General features: G+C 42.0%; 1 protein-coding gene across 2 annotated transcripts in view; it reads left to right on the top strand.

The window, feature by feature from the left end:
* Positions 1 to 17135, top strand: part of LOC110085072 (protein lifeguard 3) — a 56779-nt gene extending 39644 nt beyond the window's left edge. For both annotated transcript variants that reach the window (XM_020804897.3, XM_072985277.2), the window contains exons 2-12: positions 1048 to 1264; positions 3420 to 3511; positions 4034 to 4098; positions 4505 to 4558; positions 5902 to 5952; positions 6497 to 6536; positions 7445 to 7482; positions 10652 to 10739; positions 13913 to 14008; positions 14427 to 14480; positions 16199 to 17135. In XM_020804897.3, the coding sequence (XP_020660556.3) occupies positions 1072 to 1264; positions 3420 to 3511; positions 4034 to 4098; positions 4505 to 4558; positions 5902 to 5952; positions 6497 to 6536; positions 7445 to 7482; positions 10652 to 10739; positions 13913 to 14008; positions 14427 to 14480; positions 16199 to 16345 (918 nt within the window). In that variant the 5' untranslated portion in view covers positions 1048 to 1071 and the 3' untranslated portion in view covers positions 16346 to 17135. The remainder of the gene's footprint in view (positions 1 to 1047; positions 1265 to 3419; positions 3512 to 4033; positions 4099 to 4504; positions 4559 to 5901; positions 5953 to 6496; positions 6537 to 7444; positions 7483 to 10651; positions 10740 to 13912; positions 14009 to 14426; positions 14481 to 16198) is intronic.
* Positions 17136 to 18953: the final 1818 nt, after the last annotated feature.

Raw genomic sequence — 18953 nt, 5'->3', positions numbered from 1 at the left:
AAATAAAATGATCAAGTGAATAAGGTACAGTAACGTGGCTTAGTCTCAATCATACACACACCAGTTTGGTTCACACAGAACACCTTTAAATAAAGCACAGACCCTGAACCTATCAGTTCTGGCTAACCATACAGACACCTGAACCTATCAGGTTGGTACTGACTGACACACAGTAGTACCCTGTCTGACACACAGACTCCCACACCAGCTTCTTCTCTCAGCTCCTCCTTCAGCTCTCCTTCAGCTCTCCCCACTTCTCCACACAGGCTTCACATATATATACAGTACAGCCCCTCCTCCTGATGTCCCGCCTTCCACTCCCCATAGGATGGAACTTTCCCTCCAACCCATGACAGACAGGTAACATCAGTGCTGTATGTAACAGTGAGCATTTCAAATTCCAAATGTTTTGTACTGTACATGGATTCTCGATGCTCTTAGAACTGCAGAGCTGGAAGGGACCCTACAGGTCATCAAGTCTAACCCCTGTCAAGGGGGCACAGTGGAGAATTGAACCGCCAACCCACTTAAACCACTGAGCTATCCAGCACTTCCCGCAGCCCTTTACCATTGGCAATACAGGCTGAGGATTCTGGGAGTATCAGTCTAAAACATCCAGAGTGCCAAAGGTTCACCAATAGGTGGTAGGGCCAAATGAAGTAGCATAGCTTTTGGTGGCTAGGTGCTGTTAGGAGAGGCCAGGTACTTAGCTGATAAAACCAGGGTAGGTAAAGTACAATCCTTTCCATATAACTCCCATCAGTCTTAGCAAGCACAGTAAGTGGTGATGGAGGGTGGAGAGTGGAGGTCAAACAGCATCGAGAGGGCCAGATGACCTTCTCTTGCCTTACCTTCAGGATCCCTCTCCTCATCAAAATAGGGTTTTGGTAGTGGTTGTTCCTGGAGGCTTCTTGGACTCACATGCAGACAGGACACAAGGCATGTGAATTTATATTAAGAAGGACTTTAGTATGGTTAATATATATATTTTTTAAGCTAAGAAAGGGTTGGAGACAATAACAACATTCTACTTCTTTTCTTTTTCAGGGCAGGGAGTCTTCCTGAGATATCATGTCGCACCCCTCCGCTCCTCCAGGCTACGATGACCGGAACCCTCTCTACCCTCCACCACACGGAGGGTATCCTGGAGGTTACCCACAGCCTCCGCCCTATGCGGCTGGATACCCACAGCCTGGAGGCTACCCACAACCTGCAGGATATCCACAACCGGTTCCTCCTATGCCTACCGTACCAATGAATTTTGGTAAATTGTTTCTGTTTTTCTCTTATGTCTGAGGAAGTGAACTTGTCAATGAAAGCTCACATTTTTAAAAAAATCATAAAAGTTAGTCTTTAAGGTGCTGTCATGTTTTTGTCTTTTTTTAACTTTTTATTTCTATTTTGCCTTTATCGAAAATGTTTCTGTTTTCTCTCTTTCCTGTCCCTTCAATGGGACTTATTCAGGATAGGGGTGGGTGGCACAATGCAATTGGAAAACAAATGAAAAGGAAAGAGGCCAAATTCTGTAACTCAAGAGTTATAAGGGCAGGCCACTGGAAGGCCATAAAAGCAGTGTTGTTACCTATTTGGCCATGGTAAAGCATCTACTATATTTTAAGCAGATATTAAAAGAAAAGAGTTGCCATTACTCACAAGTTCACGATTGAACAGACACAAGACAAAATGAAAAGTGACTGGGGAGGTGGTAGGAAATACTGGTCCAAAGCAGCTGTGGCTTGACTGGTTGAAGGATGGCGTCAGCCCCTCCTGCTCTGTTGTTCCTGGGAGGCAGGGGGTGCAGCTTTACAGTGGCCTTTGAGACCTCCTGGCTGGTGGCAGGGACTCAAGGGGATCTTTCTTCACCTCTGTAGATCCAGGATAAGAAGGCAAAGATAGTCAGAAGCCTTCCCTGAAAGAAGTGTGTACATGCCTGAGTGAGTGCACACATGTAATATATAACCTATTGTCTGGTTATTTTGACCGAAGTCATGTACAGTAATCCATCACAGAGTCCACTTCCTCTCAAACCAATAGTCCGCTGAATCTTCATCAAATTGTTCGAACCATCATCTGTTCCAGCCTCTGGAACACAGAGGCTGAATTACAGCATAGGTGAAATGGGCTCAGTGATGGATTTGGCAGGTCGGTAAGCCTCTTTGGCATGACCTAGGACAGGTTAACTAGACTACAGAAGAGTAATGAGGATTACTACATTAATTAAGCCAATTAGTTAATTAAATCAATTTAATTAGTTAACCATCTTAGATTAAATAGTTTAATCACCCGAATATAGTCTCTGTTAGATAGCTGCTTGCTCCCATCTTTTTGGTGAGCACATGTGCATGTACACACATAATATTCTAATCTGCTTTATCGGCTTCTGACTATGGAGCCAACTGTGGTGGCCAATTATGGGCTGCCTTCATCTGAAGTTAAAAGAGGTGATATTGTGGAAGGGGTGATTGAGAAAAGAAAACTCCAGTGGGAAACCCCATTCATCTGCTGCCCTAGGAGCACCCCTTGACAAGAACTGAGGGAAGGGCCCTTCTGAACACTCAGTTTGGCCCCTGATGCAAAGATGCATTCTAGCCAGTGTCCAAAACTGTCTCAGAACAGATACGTCATGCCATGAACTGCACAATTTCAGGGCAATTAGCAATCAGGAGGAGGCTCCATTTCAATAGCAAGTGCTGGGGGAAAAAATACTATCTTGACACTGGGATCGAACTAATCTGGGCAAGCAGTGCAAAGAGAGGATGAGAGAGCTTGGCTTTTGTGAAAGACAAAACACCTTTTGTGGAAAGAGTTGCTAGAGGCAGAGTGAAACTAGGGCTGCAGGGGACTGGAAGGCTTTCAGTGTTCGAAATAAAGGATGTTTTGTTTCTATAGACAGACGAACACACAGAAATGATAAAGTGTGTGTGTGTGTGTGTGACTGTATAAAATCTATAGATAGATTTTTATGCAATAGTGTATGTGTGTGTTATAAAAACTGTGTGTGTGTGTGTGTGTGTATGCGAATACATACGTGTATGCGTATCAGGGCTAAGTGACCTTGAGGAAATGGTGGACCTACTCACAAGGAAGCCCTGAGGGCTACACCCATCCGTTCTCAGCCCCTCGTAGCTTGTGTTCCCCCTCCCACCGAAATGCCATAAAAATGGCCAGTCATTACCTCTGCAAAGCTTTGGTGTGACTGGCCCTTTTGGCTCATCACCTGCCCCTCAGGCCTGTTTTAGACGCAGGGAGGCTTTTTCCCCCCAGAAGCAGACACATTTTGCCCCTTTCTATGTTTTGGTTACACCGGGCCACCCTAGCTGTGGGAACCTTTCCTGGTCACTGGGCTTTCCAGTGAAAGGGGTTTGGGTAAAGTTCCACAAATACCAGAGAGGTAACACTATGGTATCTTCCCCTTGCAGTCGACAGCTATGGCAACGGTGATTCTGGAGATGGAGCATTCGCGGTAGGAGACTGGGGTGATAAGAAAGTTCGACAGACTTTCATCCGCAAGGTAAATTTGGCCAGAATCAGCTCTGCACGGTCCTCCTGACAAACCTCCACTTCTATGGATATTTGGGTGCTGGGTGGGTTTTGAGAAAGTTCTGTAGTTCAGGAAAAAATGGAGGGAGTTGGCATGCTCAGTAGCAGGAGAGATGCAGGTGAGAGAAAACAACTTTCATGAGCTAAATGAATATTTGTAGAAGAGGCTTGCTTGAATAGAGTCCAATATTCTGATGGAGCTCAGGATATTGTCATCATGAACATTGACGCAGCCCTGATGCTTGGAGCATCAGTGGCCAGAATCCAATTTGGGCAATCATTGCATAACTTGCCACAGCTGATTTGGCTAACTGATGAGGTGCCAGAATGCCTCTTGGTTGTATCCCTGGTCATGCCCCTGATTGCGCAATCAAGATGTGCCCATCATCTGATCAATAAACTACTGTTGGTGCAGCAAGTTACATAAACGTCAGTAGGATCCCCCCAGTGTTTATTTGCACAAATCCCCACACACCCTTTATCTTTCTTTCAGGTCTACAGTATTATCTCAGTGCAGCTCCTCCTGACAGTGGGCATCATTGCGATCTTCACCTTTGTGTAAGTCTTCCTTATAGCACTCATAGACCAGTATAACTTGTTTCTGTAGACAGATGTCTAAAAATGTAAATAATCTGCAACCAACCAATGTATTTCCCCCCTCTTGTTTTTGAAACTCAAGATGCTTACTTTCAGTTTCCACATATTAATTAAAGTTCTAATCATAGAGCTGGGTGCACAATGTTTGGAACAGTCTATTCATTATCATTATTATAATACATGGGAAATGTTAGCATTTATCAGTGACTTGATGATCCGAACTGAATTATTTAGGATACAGGATCCTGAAGTCTGTTTGGGAATAGGAACTATGCATTCTGTCCCTCACCCCCCAGAAGAGTTAATGTGAGACAAGAGACCTACCATGTAGTTACTTCTACTACCACATGATTTTCTCTTTCCACAGTGAACCTGTGTCCAGTTTTGTGCGGAGAAACATTGCCGTCTACTATGTGTCCTAGTAAGTATGGCCTTCTGCTCTAAAGGCTTATTGAGCAGCACTGTAGAAAATAACTCTTGGGTCACTTCTGAGGCAGGTCACTCTCTTGGATGATGCCTGTGTTGTGAGTTTCACTTCTGTTCTGCCTGTTTTCCAAGAAGCTGAAGGCAGTACATACGGGCCTTCTCCTCCATTTGACGCTCAGAGTAAACCCTGAGGTTAATTAGAAAAGAAGAAGAAACTGGCCAAAAGTAGCCTAGTAAGCTTTATGGCTCAGTTGGGATTTGATTTTGTGTCTCTTTTATCCTGGTCCAGTAGTTTAATTACTGCACTAGGCATGTGGGATCTTTCTCCCTGGACAACTTTGTTCGATTACGTTAACAGTATCTGCACATCCTGTTGCAGCAGCTATTTGGGGGGGCCCACTTGTCTTATAAGACCTCCTTGTAGTCAAATGGGAAGTTGGTCCCCAAGAGTCCTGGTTGGCACAAGAACATGGCAAGGTCAGGCAACATGTAGTGTCTGTGGGCATTGGAAGGGCCCACTAAGCTGAGCCCCAGGTCTTGTGCCTCTCTGAGTGCTTGGAAGTCCAGCAAGGTCAATAGGAGTGGTGCAAATGCTGGACTGCTCCTTAGGGATTGGCAGGATTTTTGGTTGTTCCTAGCTATGGTAATAGGAGCAATGTTTGAATTTCCCTGGAGAAAGAGGCCAGTAAAGGCACGTGTCCCTGTTCCTCCAGCAAGGAATATTGCCTCTGGAACAGAAGAGGTGGAGGAGGTTTGAGCACACCGCAACTGAGTGTTTTCTGATAGTGACACCCGACCTGTCGTTTTCTTTATCACCTCTTTGTGTGTATGAGTTTCCCAATAATGCATGAGAAGGAGGTGAAATTAATAGAGGGAAGGTTGCCTTTAGCCCTCAGGCTACCGGTTTGCCACCCCTGGGATAGACTCACTCACACAGAACTGGTGGGATGAGTGTGTTCAGCAGAGGCAGTGGAGGTGAGGCCTCACTTTGCAAAGATGGGAGGAGCTGAGAGAATGGAACAGATGCTGGAATTCTTCCTAACATAGAGGAAACTGTGCTCAGGAAAGGATGTGTTTGAAAGCTCTGAGGCCCCCTAATAAAAGATGAATGTCACTGTAATCGGGGGTGGAGAACCTATAGCCCTCCAGATGCTTAGAACTAACACTTCCATTATTCCTTGCCATTGAAGTCCAAATCATCTGGAAGGCCAGAGATTCTGTGCCCTGATACCAGATAAAAGTGCCATATCTCTGTCTCTTCCTTTTTGTGGTGGGATATTAAGTTTGGTGTAGATGTGGAGCGAATGTGACCATCTCACTGTTGTTTCCTTCCCACAGTGCTGTATTCCTGGTTACTTACCTGGTGCTGGTATGTTGTGAGGGCCCACGGTGAGTCTGTCTTGGGTATAGTTGTGACTCTGAGGAGGCAAGTTGGCTGTCGTAGGCTGCTAAGATTTTGAAAGGACTGGCAGTAAGGGAAAATAAAGCTGTACAACAATCCGAAATACTTTCATCAGAATCTCATATACTCTTCCATGGCTCCCGTGGAGTCAGGAGCACCATGTTGTGGGCTGAGATACATTGGTGTAATTGTTCATTGTCTCTAACAGCAGACACTTTCTTAATTTGGAATGTCAATTATAGAAGGAGGAAGTCATTTGGGGATGGGGGTCAGGAAACAAAGAGGACAGAGCGCCTGTACTTGCATGACGATTTGTACCAGTCAGAATGTTACCTTCTGCACAACTATGGAAGGTAAAAGAGTCCTGTCTTCGTCCTCATTAGGTCACCATGAGGTGGGGTTTTGGGATTGAATGACTTCCTTCACTTCAGAGTAAAAAAAGGTTGAAACCAGGAGGGTTTGCTGAAACACTGAGCTCTGAAGTGACCCTGCTTACATAACCTATATTTCCCACCTCTTAACCTTTTCCAGGAGACGCTTTCCATGGAATCTCATCCTTCTCTTTGTCTTTGTAAGTAAAGATGTGTATTTTGGGGCTTGGGCTAAAAACAAGAATTGGTGCTCAGAGAAGGGAATGTAAAAGTAATTTTAGTATAATTTCTTAAATTGTTGTCTCATAGTATACATGAATAACACTCTGTTTAGTTCCCCTCTAGCCCTATGGAGTAGTTTAAATTTGGAACTTGTGATGACTCAGCAGAGGCAGGGGTGCTCTAGAGTTAGGGTACCACCACCAAAAAGGCTCTATCTTCCATGTTCACTCCTTTGATTTCCTCTGATTGCCCCAGTACCAAGGTCTCCAGAATTGATTTTAATTATTATACAGGTCTTTATAGAAGCAAGCAGCCTTTAAGGCAGTGTTTCCCAGCCTGGGGATCTTGAATCCTAAGGGATTGCAAAGTGTTTTTTTGGGGGGGGCTTGTGGGTCATCTTATATGTTATTGAACAATTTCTTTCTTGACCTTTCAGACCATGTTATTGAAGTTAGTGCATGTAAACAGGTCATTTGGGGAGAGAAAGAAGCCTCTACTTTTTGAGAAGGGGTGACTTTACCCTTTTAAAAATGCCTTTTTATGCAAATGTGGCAGGAGGGTTGCAGGTTACCTGGCTATTATAGAAGGAGTCACAACCAGAAAAAGGTTGTGAACATCTGTCTTAAGGCCAACTGGGCCTAAACCATTTGGGATGTTAAAGGGCAGAGCCAGATTTCCCTTCTTGGTGCATTGATCATAACTACTCTTTTCAGAAGGACAGCTGTAAGAAGAAAGCAGGAGAGGGAGAGACATTTCCCTAAGTTTTCAGGCTCCCCAAATGTTAACCTGAAGCTAGTGAGGCATATAAAGTCTATAGAAGACAATAACTATACTGTATATTTAAGGACAATGATCAAATGGTAATTAGTTTCTCGTTTTCTCCTAGACCTTGGCCATGGGATTCATGACAGGATGCATTGCTAGGTAAGGGACAAAAATACTATTATTCATGTCTATTCTGCAGTATTATGCGTCAGCTGCTGATCAGAGAGGATATTTCGAATGGTGACTCAGTGGTAGGCTTTCCTTGGGCTCTGCTGAAAAAAGATTTTCAGTCTTTCAAAATAATGAGACAATTAAACAATGATGATTCCATATGCACTTGGAAGAACTAACAGATCCTAATTTTGGTGGCTAAACAATCCATTTTTGTGAGGGCTGTAACAACTTTTTTTTTACTAAGGCAGTTTTTTTCTCTACTAATTATGTCCACTCACTGGAATCGTAGAAAATCAAAAAGTATGAGGTGCAGTGCAGTGGTTGCCATATGCAGATTTTCTAGAGCATATAAATCAGAAATACTTTGGGCAGAAAATCCAGACTTCTTATTTATAGACTAGAAAAAAGGGGTATTGTTTTCAGAAAGAGGCATTCATTTCACAATCTGTAGTAATGCTTTTCTTATTAAGAGGGTATCTACACTTATAGTAATTTGATTCCTCTTTAACGGTTATAGCTCCATTCTATATAATCTTTGGAAATGTAGTTTGGTTAGGAACTTAGAATGCTGTGCTGTAATACAGTGCGGTTCACTAGAGGTCTCTGGCAGACAATTCAAAGTCCCTCGTCAGATCCTGATAGATATAACTGATTCCCCCAGGAGTCTTCCAAAGATTCATAGACCTTCCAGGCAAAGAACAGATTATTTGAGTCATCATAGCTGACATTATCCCAGTAAAGGGTTAATCCCAGAATGAAGCCAGGCAATCAGTGACAAGCTTTTGCAAACTCATCTGGGTATCTCATTATGATTGTCTTCATTGTTGCAATAATTCCGGGCAATTCCAAAACTTGTTAATTCTGTACAAGTTCTATTCATTTACATCATCTCTAGGTTCCATACTTAAAAATAGGAGATAAAAAAATCATCAGAGACAATCTTATAGTTGTGAGGAAAAAACTGTAGGCACATATGTTTAAAATCTACAAAAATTGAACTTAAGAGATAACTAGTGGAGTGCCTCAGGGTTCTGTTCTGGGCCCTGGGCTATTCAACATCTTTATCAATGACTTGAATGAAGGAATAGAGTATGCTGATTAAATTTGTAGATGATACCAAATAGGGAGGGGTTGCTAATTCCCCAGAGGACAGGATTAAAATTCAAAATGACCTTGACAGATTAGATTCCTGGGCCCAAACTAACAAAATGAATTTCAATAGAGAGAAATGTAAGGTCCTACACCTAGGCAGAAAAAAAGGAACTGCACAGATATAGGGTGGAAGACACCTGGTTAGACAACATTACCTGTGAAAGGGATCTAAGAGTCTTGGTAGACCACAAACTGAACATGAGTCAACAGTGTGATGCGGCTGCCAAGAAAACCAATGCAATTCTTGGTTGCATCAATAGGAGTATAGTGTCTAAGGGAAGTGATAGTACCACTCTATTCTGCTTTGGTCAGACCTCACCTGGAGTATGTTGTCCAGTTCTGGGCACCTCAATTCAAGAAGGATGTTGACAACCTGGAACGTGTCCAGAGGAGGGCGGCCAAAATGGTCAAAGGTCTGGAAGCCATGTCCTATGAGGAGCGACTTAGGGAGCTGGAAACGAAGGTTAAGAGGGGACATGATAGCCATGTTTAAATATTTGAAGGGATATCATGTCGAGGAAGGGACAGGTTTTTTTCCATGGTTCCAAACACTAGAACAAGGAGCAATGGCTTCAAACTACAGGAAAAGAGATTCCACTTGAAACTTAGGAAGAACTTCCTGACAGTCACAGCTGGTCGGCAATGGAATATGCTGCCTCAGAGTGTGGAGTCTCCTTCTTTGGAGGTTTTTGAGGCTGGATGGCCATCTGTTGGGAGTGCTTTGATGGACTTCCTGCATGGCACAGGGTTGGACTCGATGGCCCCTGTAGTCTCTTCCAAATCTGTGATTTTATGATTCTATGTACTGTTTACTTCCCTGCAAAAACTGGTATGAAACTGAATGAGCCTTGCTACCTTATCAGTTCTGTGTTCCAAAATGACTAGCTGTGTTTTGGTTTTGTTGTATAATCTATATTCACAGAGCACTTTCCAATTGTACTTTTGCTTTTAATGCAATCTTTCTGAGGAACATTTTAAAAGAACTTTCCATGTTTAGGGCAACACCTGTGCACCCCATAAACTCAGTTTTTTTGAACTCTTAACATCTTCAGCAAACTACAATCTCATGATTCATTCAGACAGAGCCAAGACAGTTGAAATGGAATTAACCAACTTTAACTGTCCAGTATAGGTGCACTCTTAAATCTGATTTGGGTCCTGGAATTGGAGATGCTGTGCAAACTTTTTGTTGTAAGGCAAGGAAGTGGTTGGTGTCTTATTTTCCTAGAAGGAGGGGTACTAGTGATGGTGGAATAGCCAAGTTCTGCTGTTATCCTTGTTTTTGGTGAGCTATGCTGTGAGCAAATGAGTATTAAAATGTGTTCTCCAAACATTTTTCTTATGATTTGGAGCGCCTTCTGATGCATCTCTCTTGGAAAGTAATCTCTTGAATATCAGTAGGATTAAATTGCTTAGAATCAGAGTGGAAAGAAAACACATTGTTGTTCTTCACTACTGGATGCCATTATTTGTAGTACAGTGGTGCCCCGCATAGCGACATTAATCCGTTCCAGGATTAACGTCGCTATCCAGATTCGTCGCTATGCGGGGGAAAAAACCCATAGGAACGCATTAAACTCCATTTTGGAACCGCCGATCAGCTGTTTTTAGAATATTGCAATGCGAAGATCGGTAAGCGAAACGCTCACAGATCGTCGCAATGCGATTTTTGCCCATTGGAATCATCGCAATGCGATCACATTAACGATCGCAAAAAGCAGGTCGCTATGAAAATCCGTTGTTAAACGGTGCGCTCGTTAAGCGAGGCACCACTGTACTTTATCACAGTATGCACTTGCCGTTAGTATGTATTTCAAAAATGCAGAGGGATCAAATGACAAATATAGGTGCAGTGTTTGCACACCTTTGGCTACTATAATTAATTCTTCACATTTACATTTCTTTGCTATTTGATACATAAATTGTCCTGACACTATAGAGTCTATCATAATGATAAAAGCAAGCCTTATGTGAAATAATGGTTTTAACTATCTTTCTGCAGTGTGTACAGTACAAAGGCTGTTCTACTTGCCATGTTAATCACAGCTATTGTGGCCATAGTTGTCACCCTTTTCTGCTTCCAAACAAAGGTGAGATGTGCTTTTCCACACATTGGTGTGATCAGCAGATGAGTGGGTCCCCTTTCCCCAACACATTGTCTGAATTTTCTTGATTATTATTATAGATTGAGGTTGAGGAAGGTGGGTTTTTGATATATCCAGTATTCCTTGTATTAACCCTGGAAAAAAAAACTCCCTTCATGCGAGAGGTGAACAACATGATGTTTTTTCATTGTAAACTGCCCAGAGTGGCTCTGGTAGCCAGATGGGCAATATAAAATTAAAACGAACTAATTAATTAATAAATACACCATTCCTCTCATTTTTTTTCCTGAGCTTTTCCCCTCCTCTGAATCTGGTGCCACACCACCAAATGTTAACGGTATGCAAACGGAAGGATTCAATTTCCTCTTCATCCAAAGCGTGCAGAAAACATGAGCCTTGATTTCAAGTTGATCCAATTCTGTCTTACTATCAGATGTGAAGCCTGCCCCAGGATCACACGATCTATAATGATTCAGATTTTTTTTACATACTAGTAGCAGGAGTTCCCCAAAGTATGCCCTTCACAATAACAAAAAGCATATTGGTAGAAGGTCAGTTGGGGTAATAAGGAGATAATGAGTGTGATTTCCAAAACTTTGGCAAGGGCCCCTTTAACTCCCTAAAATGTCAGTTTATTACATTATATACGTCTGAGCAAGTGTGGTATAGTACAGGATGTGAGGCTAAGCTGACCACCTCGCTCCTCTCTTTGCAGTGGCAAATTGACAACAATTTTTTGTTCCATCAGTCTTTCATATCTCATTTTTACATAGCTAGTGCCCTAAGATTGCCACCAATGTATCCTTTTTAATGTGTTTTAAATGATTTTATTCTTAATTTGTTCTTACATGATTACAGTTGTGTTCAAAATTATTCAACCCCCAATGCTGTAAAGGGGTTTAGGGACTATAGTGTACATTTGGAATTGTATTCAGAATGAAATCCTACAAGGACGTTTTAAAGAACCAAATGCAACTAAAATAACATCAATTGTTTATGTAATACAGTAGTAAATGTTTCTTTTGTGGTTTCTTCATTGCCACAATTATTCAACCCCTTAAAGACTACCACTCTGAAGAAGAGAGGTTCATTCAGGTGTTTTCGATCAGGTATTGAAAACACCTGTGGATGTCACCGAGCACCAATCAAGCATAATAAGCACCAATTAGGCAGCTTTAAAATGACTGTGATACTCAGCTCCTTCTAGACATTTACTGGTGTGGTTACAAACATGGTGAAGTCAAGAGAATGGTCCAGGAAGACAAGAGAAGAAGTGATTTGTCTTCACAGGAAGGGCAATGGCTATAAGAAGATTGCAAAGAAGTTAAACATACCAAGAGACACCACAGGAAGCATCATTCGCAAATTCAAGGCAAAGGGCACTGTTGAAATGCTACCTGGTCGTGGAAGAAAGAAGATGCTGACTTCGACTGCTGTGCGCTACCTAAAGCGTAGAGTGGTGAAAAGTCCCCGTGTGACTGCTGAGGAACTGAAAAAAGATTTGTCAGATGTGGGTATAGAAGTTTCAGCTCAGACAATAAGGCGCACACTGCGTAATGAAGGTCTCCATGCCAGAACCCCCAGGCGCACCCCCTTGCTGTCTCCCAAGAATAAGAAGAGTCAAGTGCAGTATGCCAAAAGTCATGTGGGCAAACCACAAAAGTTGTGGGATAGTGTTCTGTGGACTGATGAAACAAAATTAGAACTGTTTGGGCCCATGGATCAACGCTATGTTTGGAGGAGGAAGAACAAGGCATATGACGAAAAGAACACCTTGCCTACTGTGAAGCATGGCGGAGGGTCAATAATGCTTTGGGGCTGTTTTGCTTCTGCAGGTACAGGGAAGCTTCAGCGTGTACAAGGTACCATGAATTCTCTTCAGTACCAGGAGATATTGGATGAAAATGTGATGCAGTCCGTCACACACCTGAGGCTTGGGAGACGTTGGACCTTTCAACAGGAAAATGATCCCAAGCATACCTCCAAGTCCACTAGAGCATGGTTGCAGAGGAAAGGCTGGAACATTTTGGAGTGGCCATCGCAGTCACCAGACTTAAATCCGATTGAGAACCTCTGGTGGGACTTAAAGAAAGCAGTTGCAGTGCGCAAGCCTAAGAATTTGACTGAACTGGAGGCTTTTGCCCATGAAGAATGGGCGAAGATACCCGTAGATCGCTGCAAGACACTTGTGTCAAGCTATGCTTCACGTTTAAAAGCTGTTATAACTGTAAAAGGATGTTGTACTAAGTACTAAGATTGACTGTCACTTGGGGGTTGAATAAAAACTAATAATGATGTGAGCACAGAAAAGACATTTGTGGTTATTTCATTATAAACTTAAGGTTATATTTCTCTGACCTACAAGTGCCTCTTTCATGTAAATGTAAGCAAGATGACTGAATGATCAAAATCAATGTCAAAATGGCCAAAACATTCAATTTCAGTGGGGGTTGAATAATTTTGAACACAACTGTACTTCATTGTTTCCATCGTTAATACATTTTAATGCTTCTGCTATGTTATTTTAATTCCTGTCTGTTAAAATGAGCTGTAAGTTGCCTTGAGTCCCACTTGACTGCATATAACATATAATACATTAAAACAGGAGCATTTCTGGTCTGCACTTTTCATAATCCCTGCCCACTCTCTATCCTGGTTAAAGCTGACACAAAAATTGTAGTGTGTGTGTGGGGGGGCAAGGATCAGCGTAGAGGGGTATAGCTCCTCATCCCTGTAGTACTGTGATTCCCAACCTTGGTCCCCAGATGTTTTGGACTAAAATTCCCAGAGGTTTTCACTTTTAGCTGGCTGGTCAGGATTTCTGGGAGTTGTAGACCAAGAACATCTGGGGACCCAAGACTGGGAACCTCTGCTGGAGTAGATTTTTTTTTTTTGCTTCTCCAAATTGTTATTGTTTTCGTGTGACATACGAAGATAGCAAGAGGTAACACTGAAGTTTGGAAAGTCCTGCTTCCCATCAATGTTTTTTTAATGATTTTTCTTGCATTCCACTATGTTTCTATATTGTCTGACATGGATCGGGGGGAGGGGGGGGCTAAGAAGGGCATTTTGTAGGGCAAAATGAGGAGTTGTTGGTAATGGGTTACTTGCCATCTGCCTCTTTCTCATTTACATGCCTTCTTTACGCTTCTTGGCAGGTGGATTTCACATCCTGCACTGGCTTGTTCTGTGTGTTGGGCATTGTCGTCATGGTGACTGGGATAATTACAGCCATTGTCCTGTCCTTCAAATATGTAAGCACATCAAAAGACATGTGGGATCAATGCTAGTCAGAGCTATACATCTGGATTTGATGCTTGAATTTTTTCCTGACAGCTCCAGACAATACGTTTAATATGTTTGTGATTGAGTTGCAGCATTGTATATTGATATGAATACCCACCTAATTTTGAGAACACCTGGTTCCAGGGAAGCTCAGTTATGGTCTGGAGGGTATTGATGATCTTCATCCTGTCTGTCTTCATGTTCAAATTGCTTAATTGCTAGCCCAGACCATTGGGCCTGGGTCCCTCCTGCTATTCACCTTCAATTCTGGCCTGCTGGGACTTCTTGTGCCACATGAAGAGGCCCTGTTGAAAGTGTTGCTAAGTTTAATGAAGTAAAAAAAAATTGCCTGCAGAGAAACAACTGCTTGGTTCTCTTTGCTTCCAGATCTATTGGCTTCACATGTTGTATGCAGCCATTGGAGCAATTGCCTTCACCCTGGTGAGTAGAGTTATTGTCTGCATGCACAATTGCTGGGTTGCTCATTTAAATTTCTTACCTGTCCTGCTGTAGGATAGATGGGAAACCAAAACCATATCTGTATCTTCTTTGTCCTCTCTAAAGTATTGCAAAGAATGACCCAGGACATAGGTGTGGAACCATTGGCCCTCCAGATGTTTTTAAACTAACTCCCATAATCCTTTACTCTGAGGCGTGCTGAGAGAGGCTTCAGGGAATAGTGCAAAACATCTGAAGGGTCAATGTTTCATGGCTTCTAGTGTTACATGCCATTATCTACTTCTCTTGCTTTCTTAACTTTAGTGCCTTTGCCGTAGTTAAGTCCTCTTTGACATTCCTGCCTGCTTCAGAACTCAAGGCAGAAAATGCGGTTGGAGGGGTACCTGGGTGGCTGAGTGCTGCTCCCATTTTCAGCTGCATGTTTGGATTAGAAGAGGGGGGAGCCCTGTGCACATCATCTATGAGGGCTGTAAACTAACCTTTGTCTCCCATCCAATATTTTAAAACATTCAGTAGCCCTGCGTGGTTTATCACTGTCACAGTACTAAGGTTGGTATATGTGGCGTCCACCCTCGTGCCCCTTTTGCTTGACCTTCAAGCCTCAGAGCACACAAAGGCAAACACTCTCCTCTTTAACACTGCTGCCACCAGGTGATCCTGAAATCACCATTACCTCAGAAAGATTCAGGTCCACTCTTCAAGTTCTTTTAAATAAAAATTTTGGTTTATTGATTACAGAGATTGATTCATAAATATCTTCAGTAGCTAATCACATCTCAGAATTTCGCAAACTACACACACTATTACTTTCTCTGACTTTTCTCTACTGCCTCACTCTTACATTTCTCTTACTGACCCTCTGATAGACTCAGGCTCCGCCTCTTATAGCATCTCTTTCAGCTCCGCCTCTCAGCAACATTAATATGCATGAACCATTATTACATAACAAACATAAACCATTACATAATATAACATAAACCATAGACCTAATAAATAGAGAACGCTACAGTATACATGTCCTTTTTTTCTGTCCTTGTCACCTACAGGCAATATTTCTTTATTGGAGGTGATTTTGCTAATGAGAAACCTCTTAGTTATTGTTATTTATTTATTTATTTGTTTGTTTGTTTGTTTGTTTGTTTGTTTGTTTGTTTGTTTGTTTGTTTGTTTGTTTGTTTATGCATGCTAAACCTTTCTCCCCATAGGGGACCCAAGGCAGCTCACAACAGATAAAACTATAAAACAAAGAAAGGTGTTACAATCCTATATAAAAATTCTAATAGAAACAATTATATATTAAACATTTGTGTACTTCCCCTTCTTACATCGGCAACCCTAGATCAGCCCAGTTTAATATTCTTGCTTTCTGTGGATTGGTCAGACCCTTATCTCAGCTTAGGAACATGCCTGCCTTGAGAGAATAATATTTACCTATCTTAAGCAAAAGCTCAATGGCTGGAATCTGATACATCACCTTCGAGCATAGCAGAGGATTTCTTGTCCTCTCCTTTCCATCCTCCTTTGCCCCATTTCTATCCTTTAACTTACTTTAACAACCATGTCAATGCATGAGGGTATGTACCTCTCCTGTGAATTAGCACTTGGAGTCTAGATCTTCTGCATTTGTATGCTCTGGAAGATAATAATGTATTTGTGATAGTATATTGATTTTTAAGTGTTTAACTCTTGGCTTTCTACAGTTTCTTGCTTACGACACCCAGCTGGTGATAGGCAACCGAAAGCACACCATGAGTCCTGAGGAATATGTCTACGGAGCCCTCAGAATCTACACAGACATTGTCTACATCTTCACCTTCCTCCTTCAGATTATAGGCAGCAGAGAATAGAAGATGGAATCTTGGGTGCTTTGTCTGGACTTTCAGCAGCCTTCCCCAGAGGCCTTGGGGATTGTGACTCTCGAAATAGAATGTTCTGCTGCATGGCTCTTGCCTCAAACCCATTTATACAAGCTACTTAGAGGACTGATATAGCAGACAGAAATAAGAGATAAAGGTGGGAGCCCTTATATGGATTATAGTGTAGATCCTAACCTGCAAGATGCATATTATTTTTCCATTTCAATGTGTGGAGCCTCTTTCTGTTTCTGCTGCTCTGGATACATGAATGTAGAGTGTATTACCACTTTGGTGTGATGTAACCTAGCCCTTTTATTCTGCTACATTTATTTTATCTACTTCTCTGCAATGTAGCTGCCTCATCCAGTTAAGAAATCCAAAGCTCCAGGGCTCTGTTACATAAGTGCAAATAAAGTTTATATTTTTGAATTAAGATTTCCTATATTTATGGTTTAGAGATGGGGAGCAATGTTTACATTGATTGCCTTAGTAAGGCTAATAATAGGGTCATGTACATGTCCACTGAGGAGTAAGTCCTACCAAGGTTAGTGAGACTTACTCTCAGATAAATGAGTACAGGATTGCATCCTAAGGCTGCAGTCCTTTGCATATCTACCTGGGAGTCATTCTCTGCTGAAATGAATGGAGGCTATTTCTAAGTGACACATGCATATCTTGGCATTTTAAGATAACAACCCTGTGCCCACTTACTTGGTAGCAAATCTATTTGAAATCGTTGTTCATTTCTGTGCAGAAATTTAAATAAATGGTTATTATTGTACTTCCCTGTGGTTTGAGGAATATTGCAGTAAAATACAGTATATTAAATCTGTAAAATCGGTTTTCTGATTATAAAAGCAGGAAGAACCAAGCAAGAAATGTCAACAATAGAGTTGGCAAAATGTACCAAATGACCAGTCACTCTTAGTAATCAAGCTACTGTAATGTAAACAGATTGAGGTTTCTAGGTCACCTACAGTAGTTTCACACGTGTTGAACGCTACATGTGTGAAACTGCTGTATTGTTGTCAAAGCACATATGATAACACGCCATCTCTCTTCATGCCTAGAACTGGGCTGTAAATAAGACGATTTCAGAACAGGGACACGGATGGTTAATATCAGAAGAGGATATATCTCTCTGTAGGTGTTGTTGACAGTTCTATGAACAAACTTACTTTGGAAGCTATTTCTAGGGCAAATGTATCTCAAAATTGACCTCCATCCCCTCTCAGAGCCCAACCTGCTCATGACAAACGTGGCAGGCAAACACTTGTCGTCTTCTGGCTGGAACTGTCATGTGTTGCTAGTCCCAGGAAGACTCGGAATGCCCCGCCTCACGAAGCTGAATCCTATGACAGCAAAGAGAGCTAATTTTCAGACAGGAGAGAACAGACAGATGTGCTTAGGGTCCAGAATCTTTAAAATCAATTGTTAATCCCACCTAGAGTAGACCTAATGAATCAATGGAATGTACATAAGTGTTGATTTGTCAAGTTCCTATTGATCTGATAGATCTACTGTTGCTGGAACGGACAACCTGGGACTTTCTGCATATGAAGTATGTACACTCTGTCTTTTGAGTCCTACCCAGTCTGAGCTCTTGTTTGCTGATTCCTCAGTCTAAAAGTGAGTGTGTTCAGTTGCTGGAACCTCTAGGTGGCAATATGTTCTCTCTGGCTTACTCTTTCCATATGCAATACCTCTGTGAGTCAAGGAACTGAGAGGTGATACTTGGTCTGCATCCTAAAATAGTCTATCGATTGCCAGAAATCCAATATCCAATGTCAGTCTCATTTTAGCGAACCTATAATCTTCATTGATTTTACAGCATCGGACTCAGTTCATTATTTGCCTCCGGCTGGCAATCCCTGCCTGAATCTCTTGGAAGCATGTGTAGCTCTGAACAGTTCTATCTTCCATAATCTATCCAATTCCTTTTTAAAAGCATTTTAATGTGCTGCTGCCAGCATTTCTCCTTGTGACAACAAAATCCTAAAGTTATAAATGTGTGCTTTGTTAAAAAGTACTTTCTCTTGTTTGTTCTGAATCCCACACCACTTATCTTCATTGACTGCTTCCAGTTTTGAACCGGAGGAATTTTTATTCTAGATGATTTAGGATTTTGTGGATCACTATCAATCCCTTTTCCCCCTAAGCTAAACATTCGCAAACATCATGATCTTTCCTCATATAGAGGTTGTTCCAATCGCCTGATCATTCTGATTGTCATTCGCCTGCTATTGTATATAGTGGATAGCATGTCAGACTATGACCCAGGAGACCTGGGTTCGAATGCCCATTCAGCCATGGAAACTGACTGGGGCTACTGGTATGTTAAACCACTTCTTAAACATTCCACATCCCTGAAAAAGCTTCTTAGGGTCACCATATGTTAGAAGAGTTGTGATGGCACAAAACAGCAGCAAGAATTTTAAAAAAAGGATGAGACTAGAACTGCACACAGTTTTCCAGAGGTAGTTTTGCCAGAGATTTATAAACGGCTTGGGCCCTGGATACCTGAAGGACCGCCTCCTTCCATATGAGCCTACCCGGCAGTTAAGATCTAGCCAGGGGGCCCTTTTGAAAGAGCCATCCC

The sequence above is a fragment of the Pogona vitticeps genome, chromosome 1 (genome assembly GCF_051106095.1).
Source record: "Pogona vitticeps strain Pit_001003342236 chromosome 1, PviZW2.1, whole genome shotgun sequence".
NCBI classification, from domain to species: Eukaryota; Metazoa; Chordata; class Lepidosauria; order Squamata; family Agamidae; genus Pogona; species Pogona vitticeps.
The sequence above is the reverse complement of the archived record's forward strand: the minus strand, read 5'-3'. Positions and strand labels throughout refer to the sequence as shown.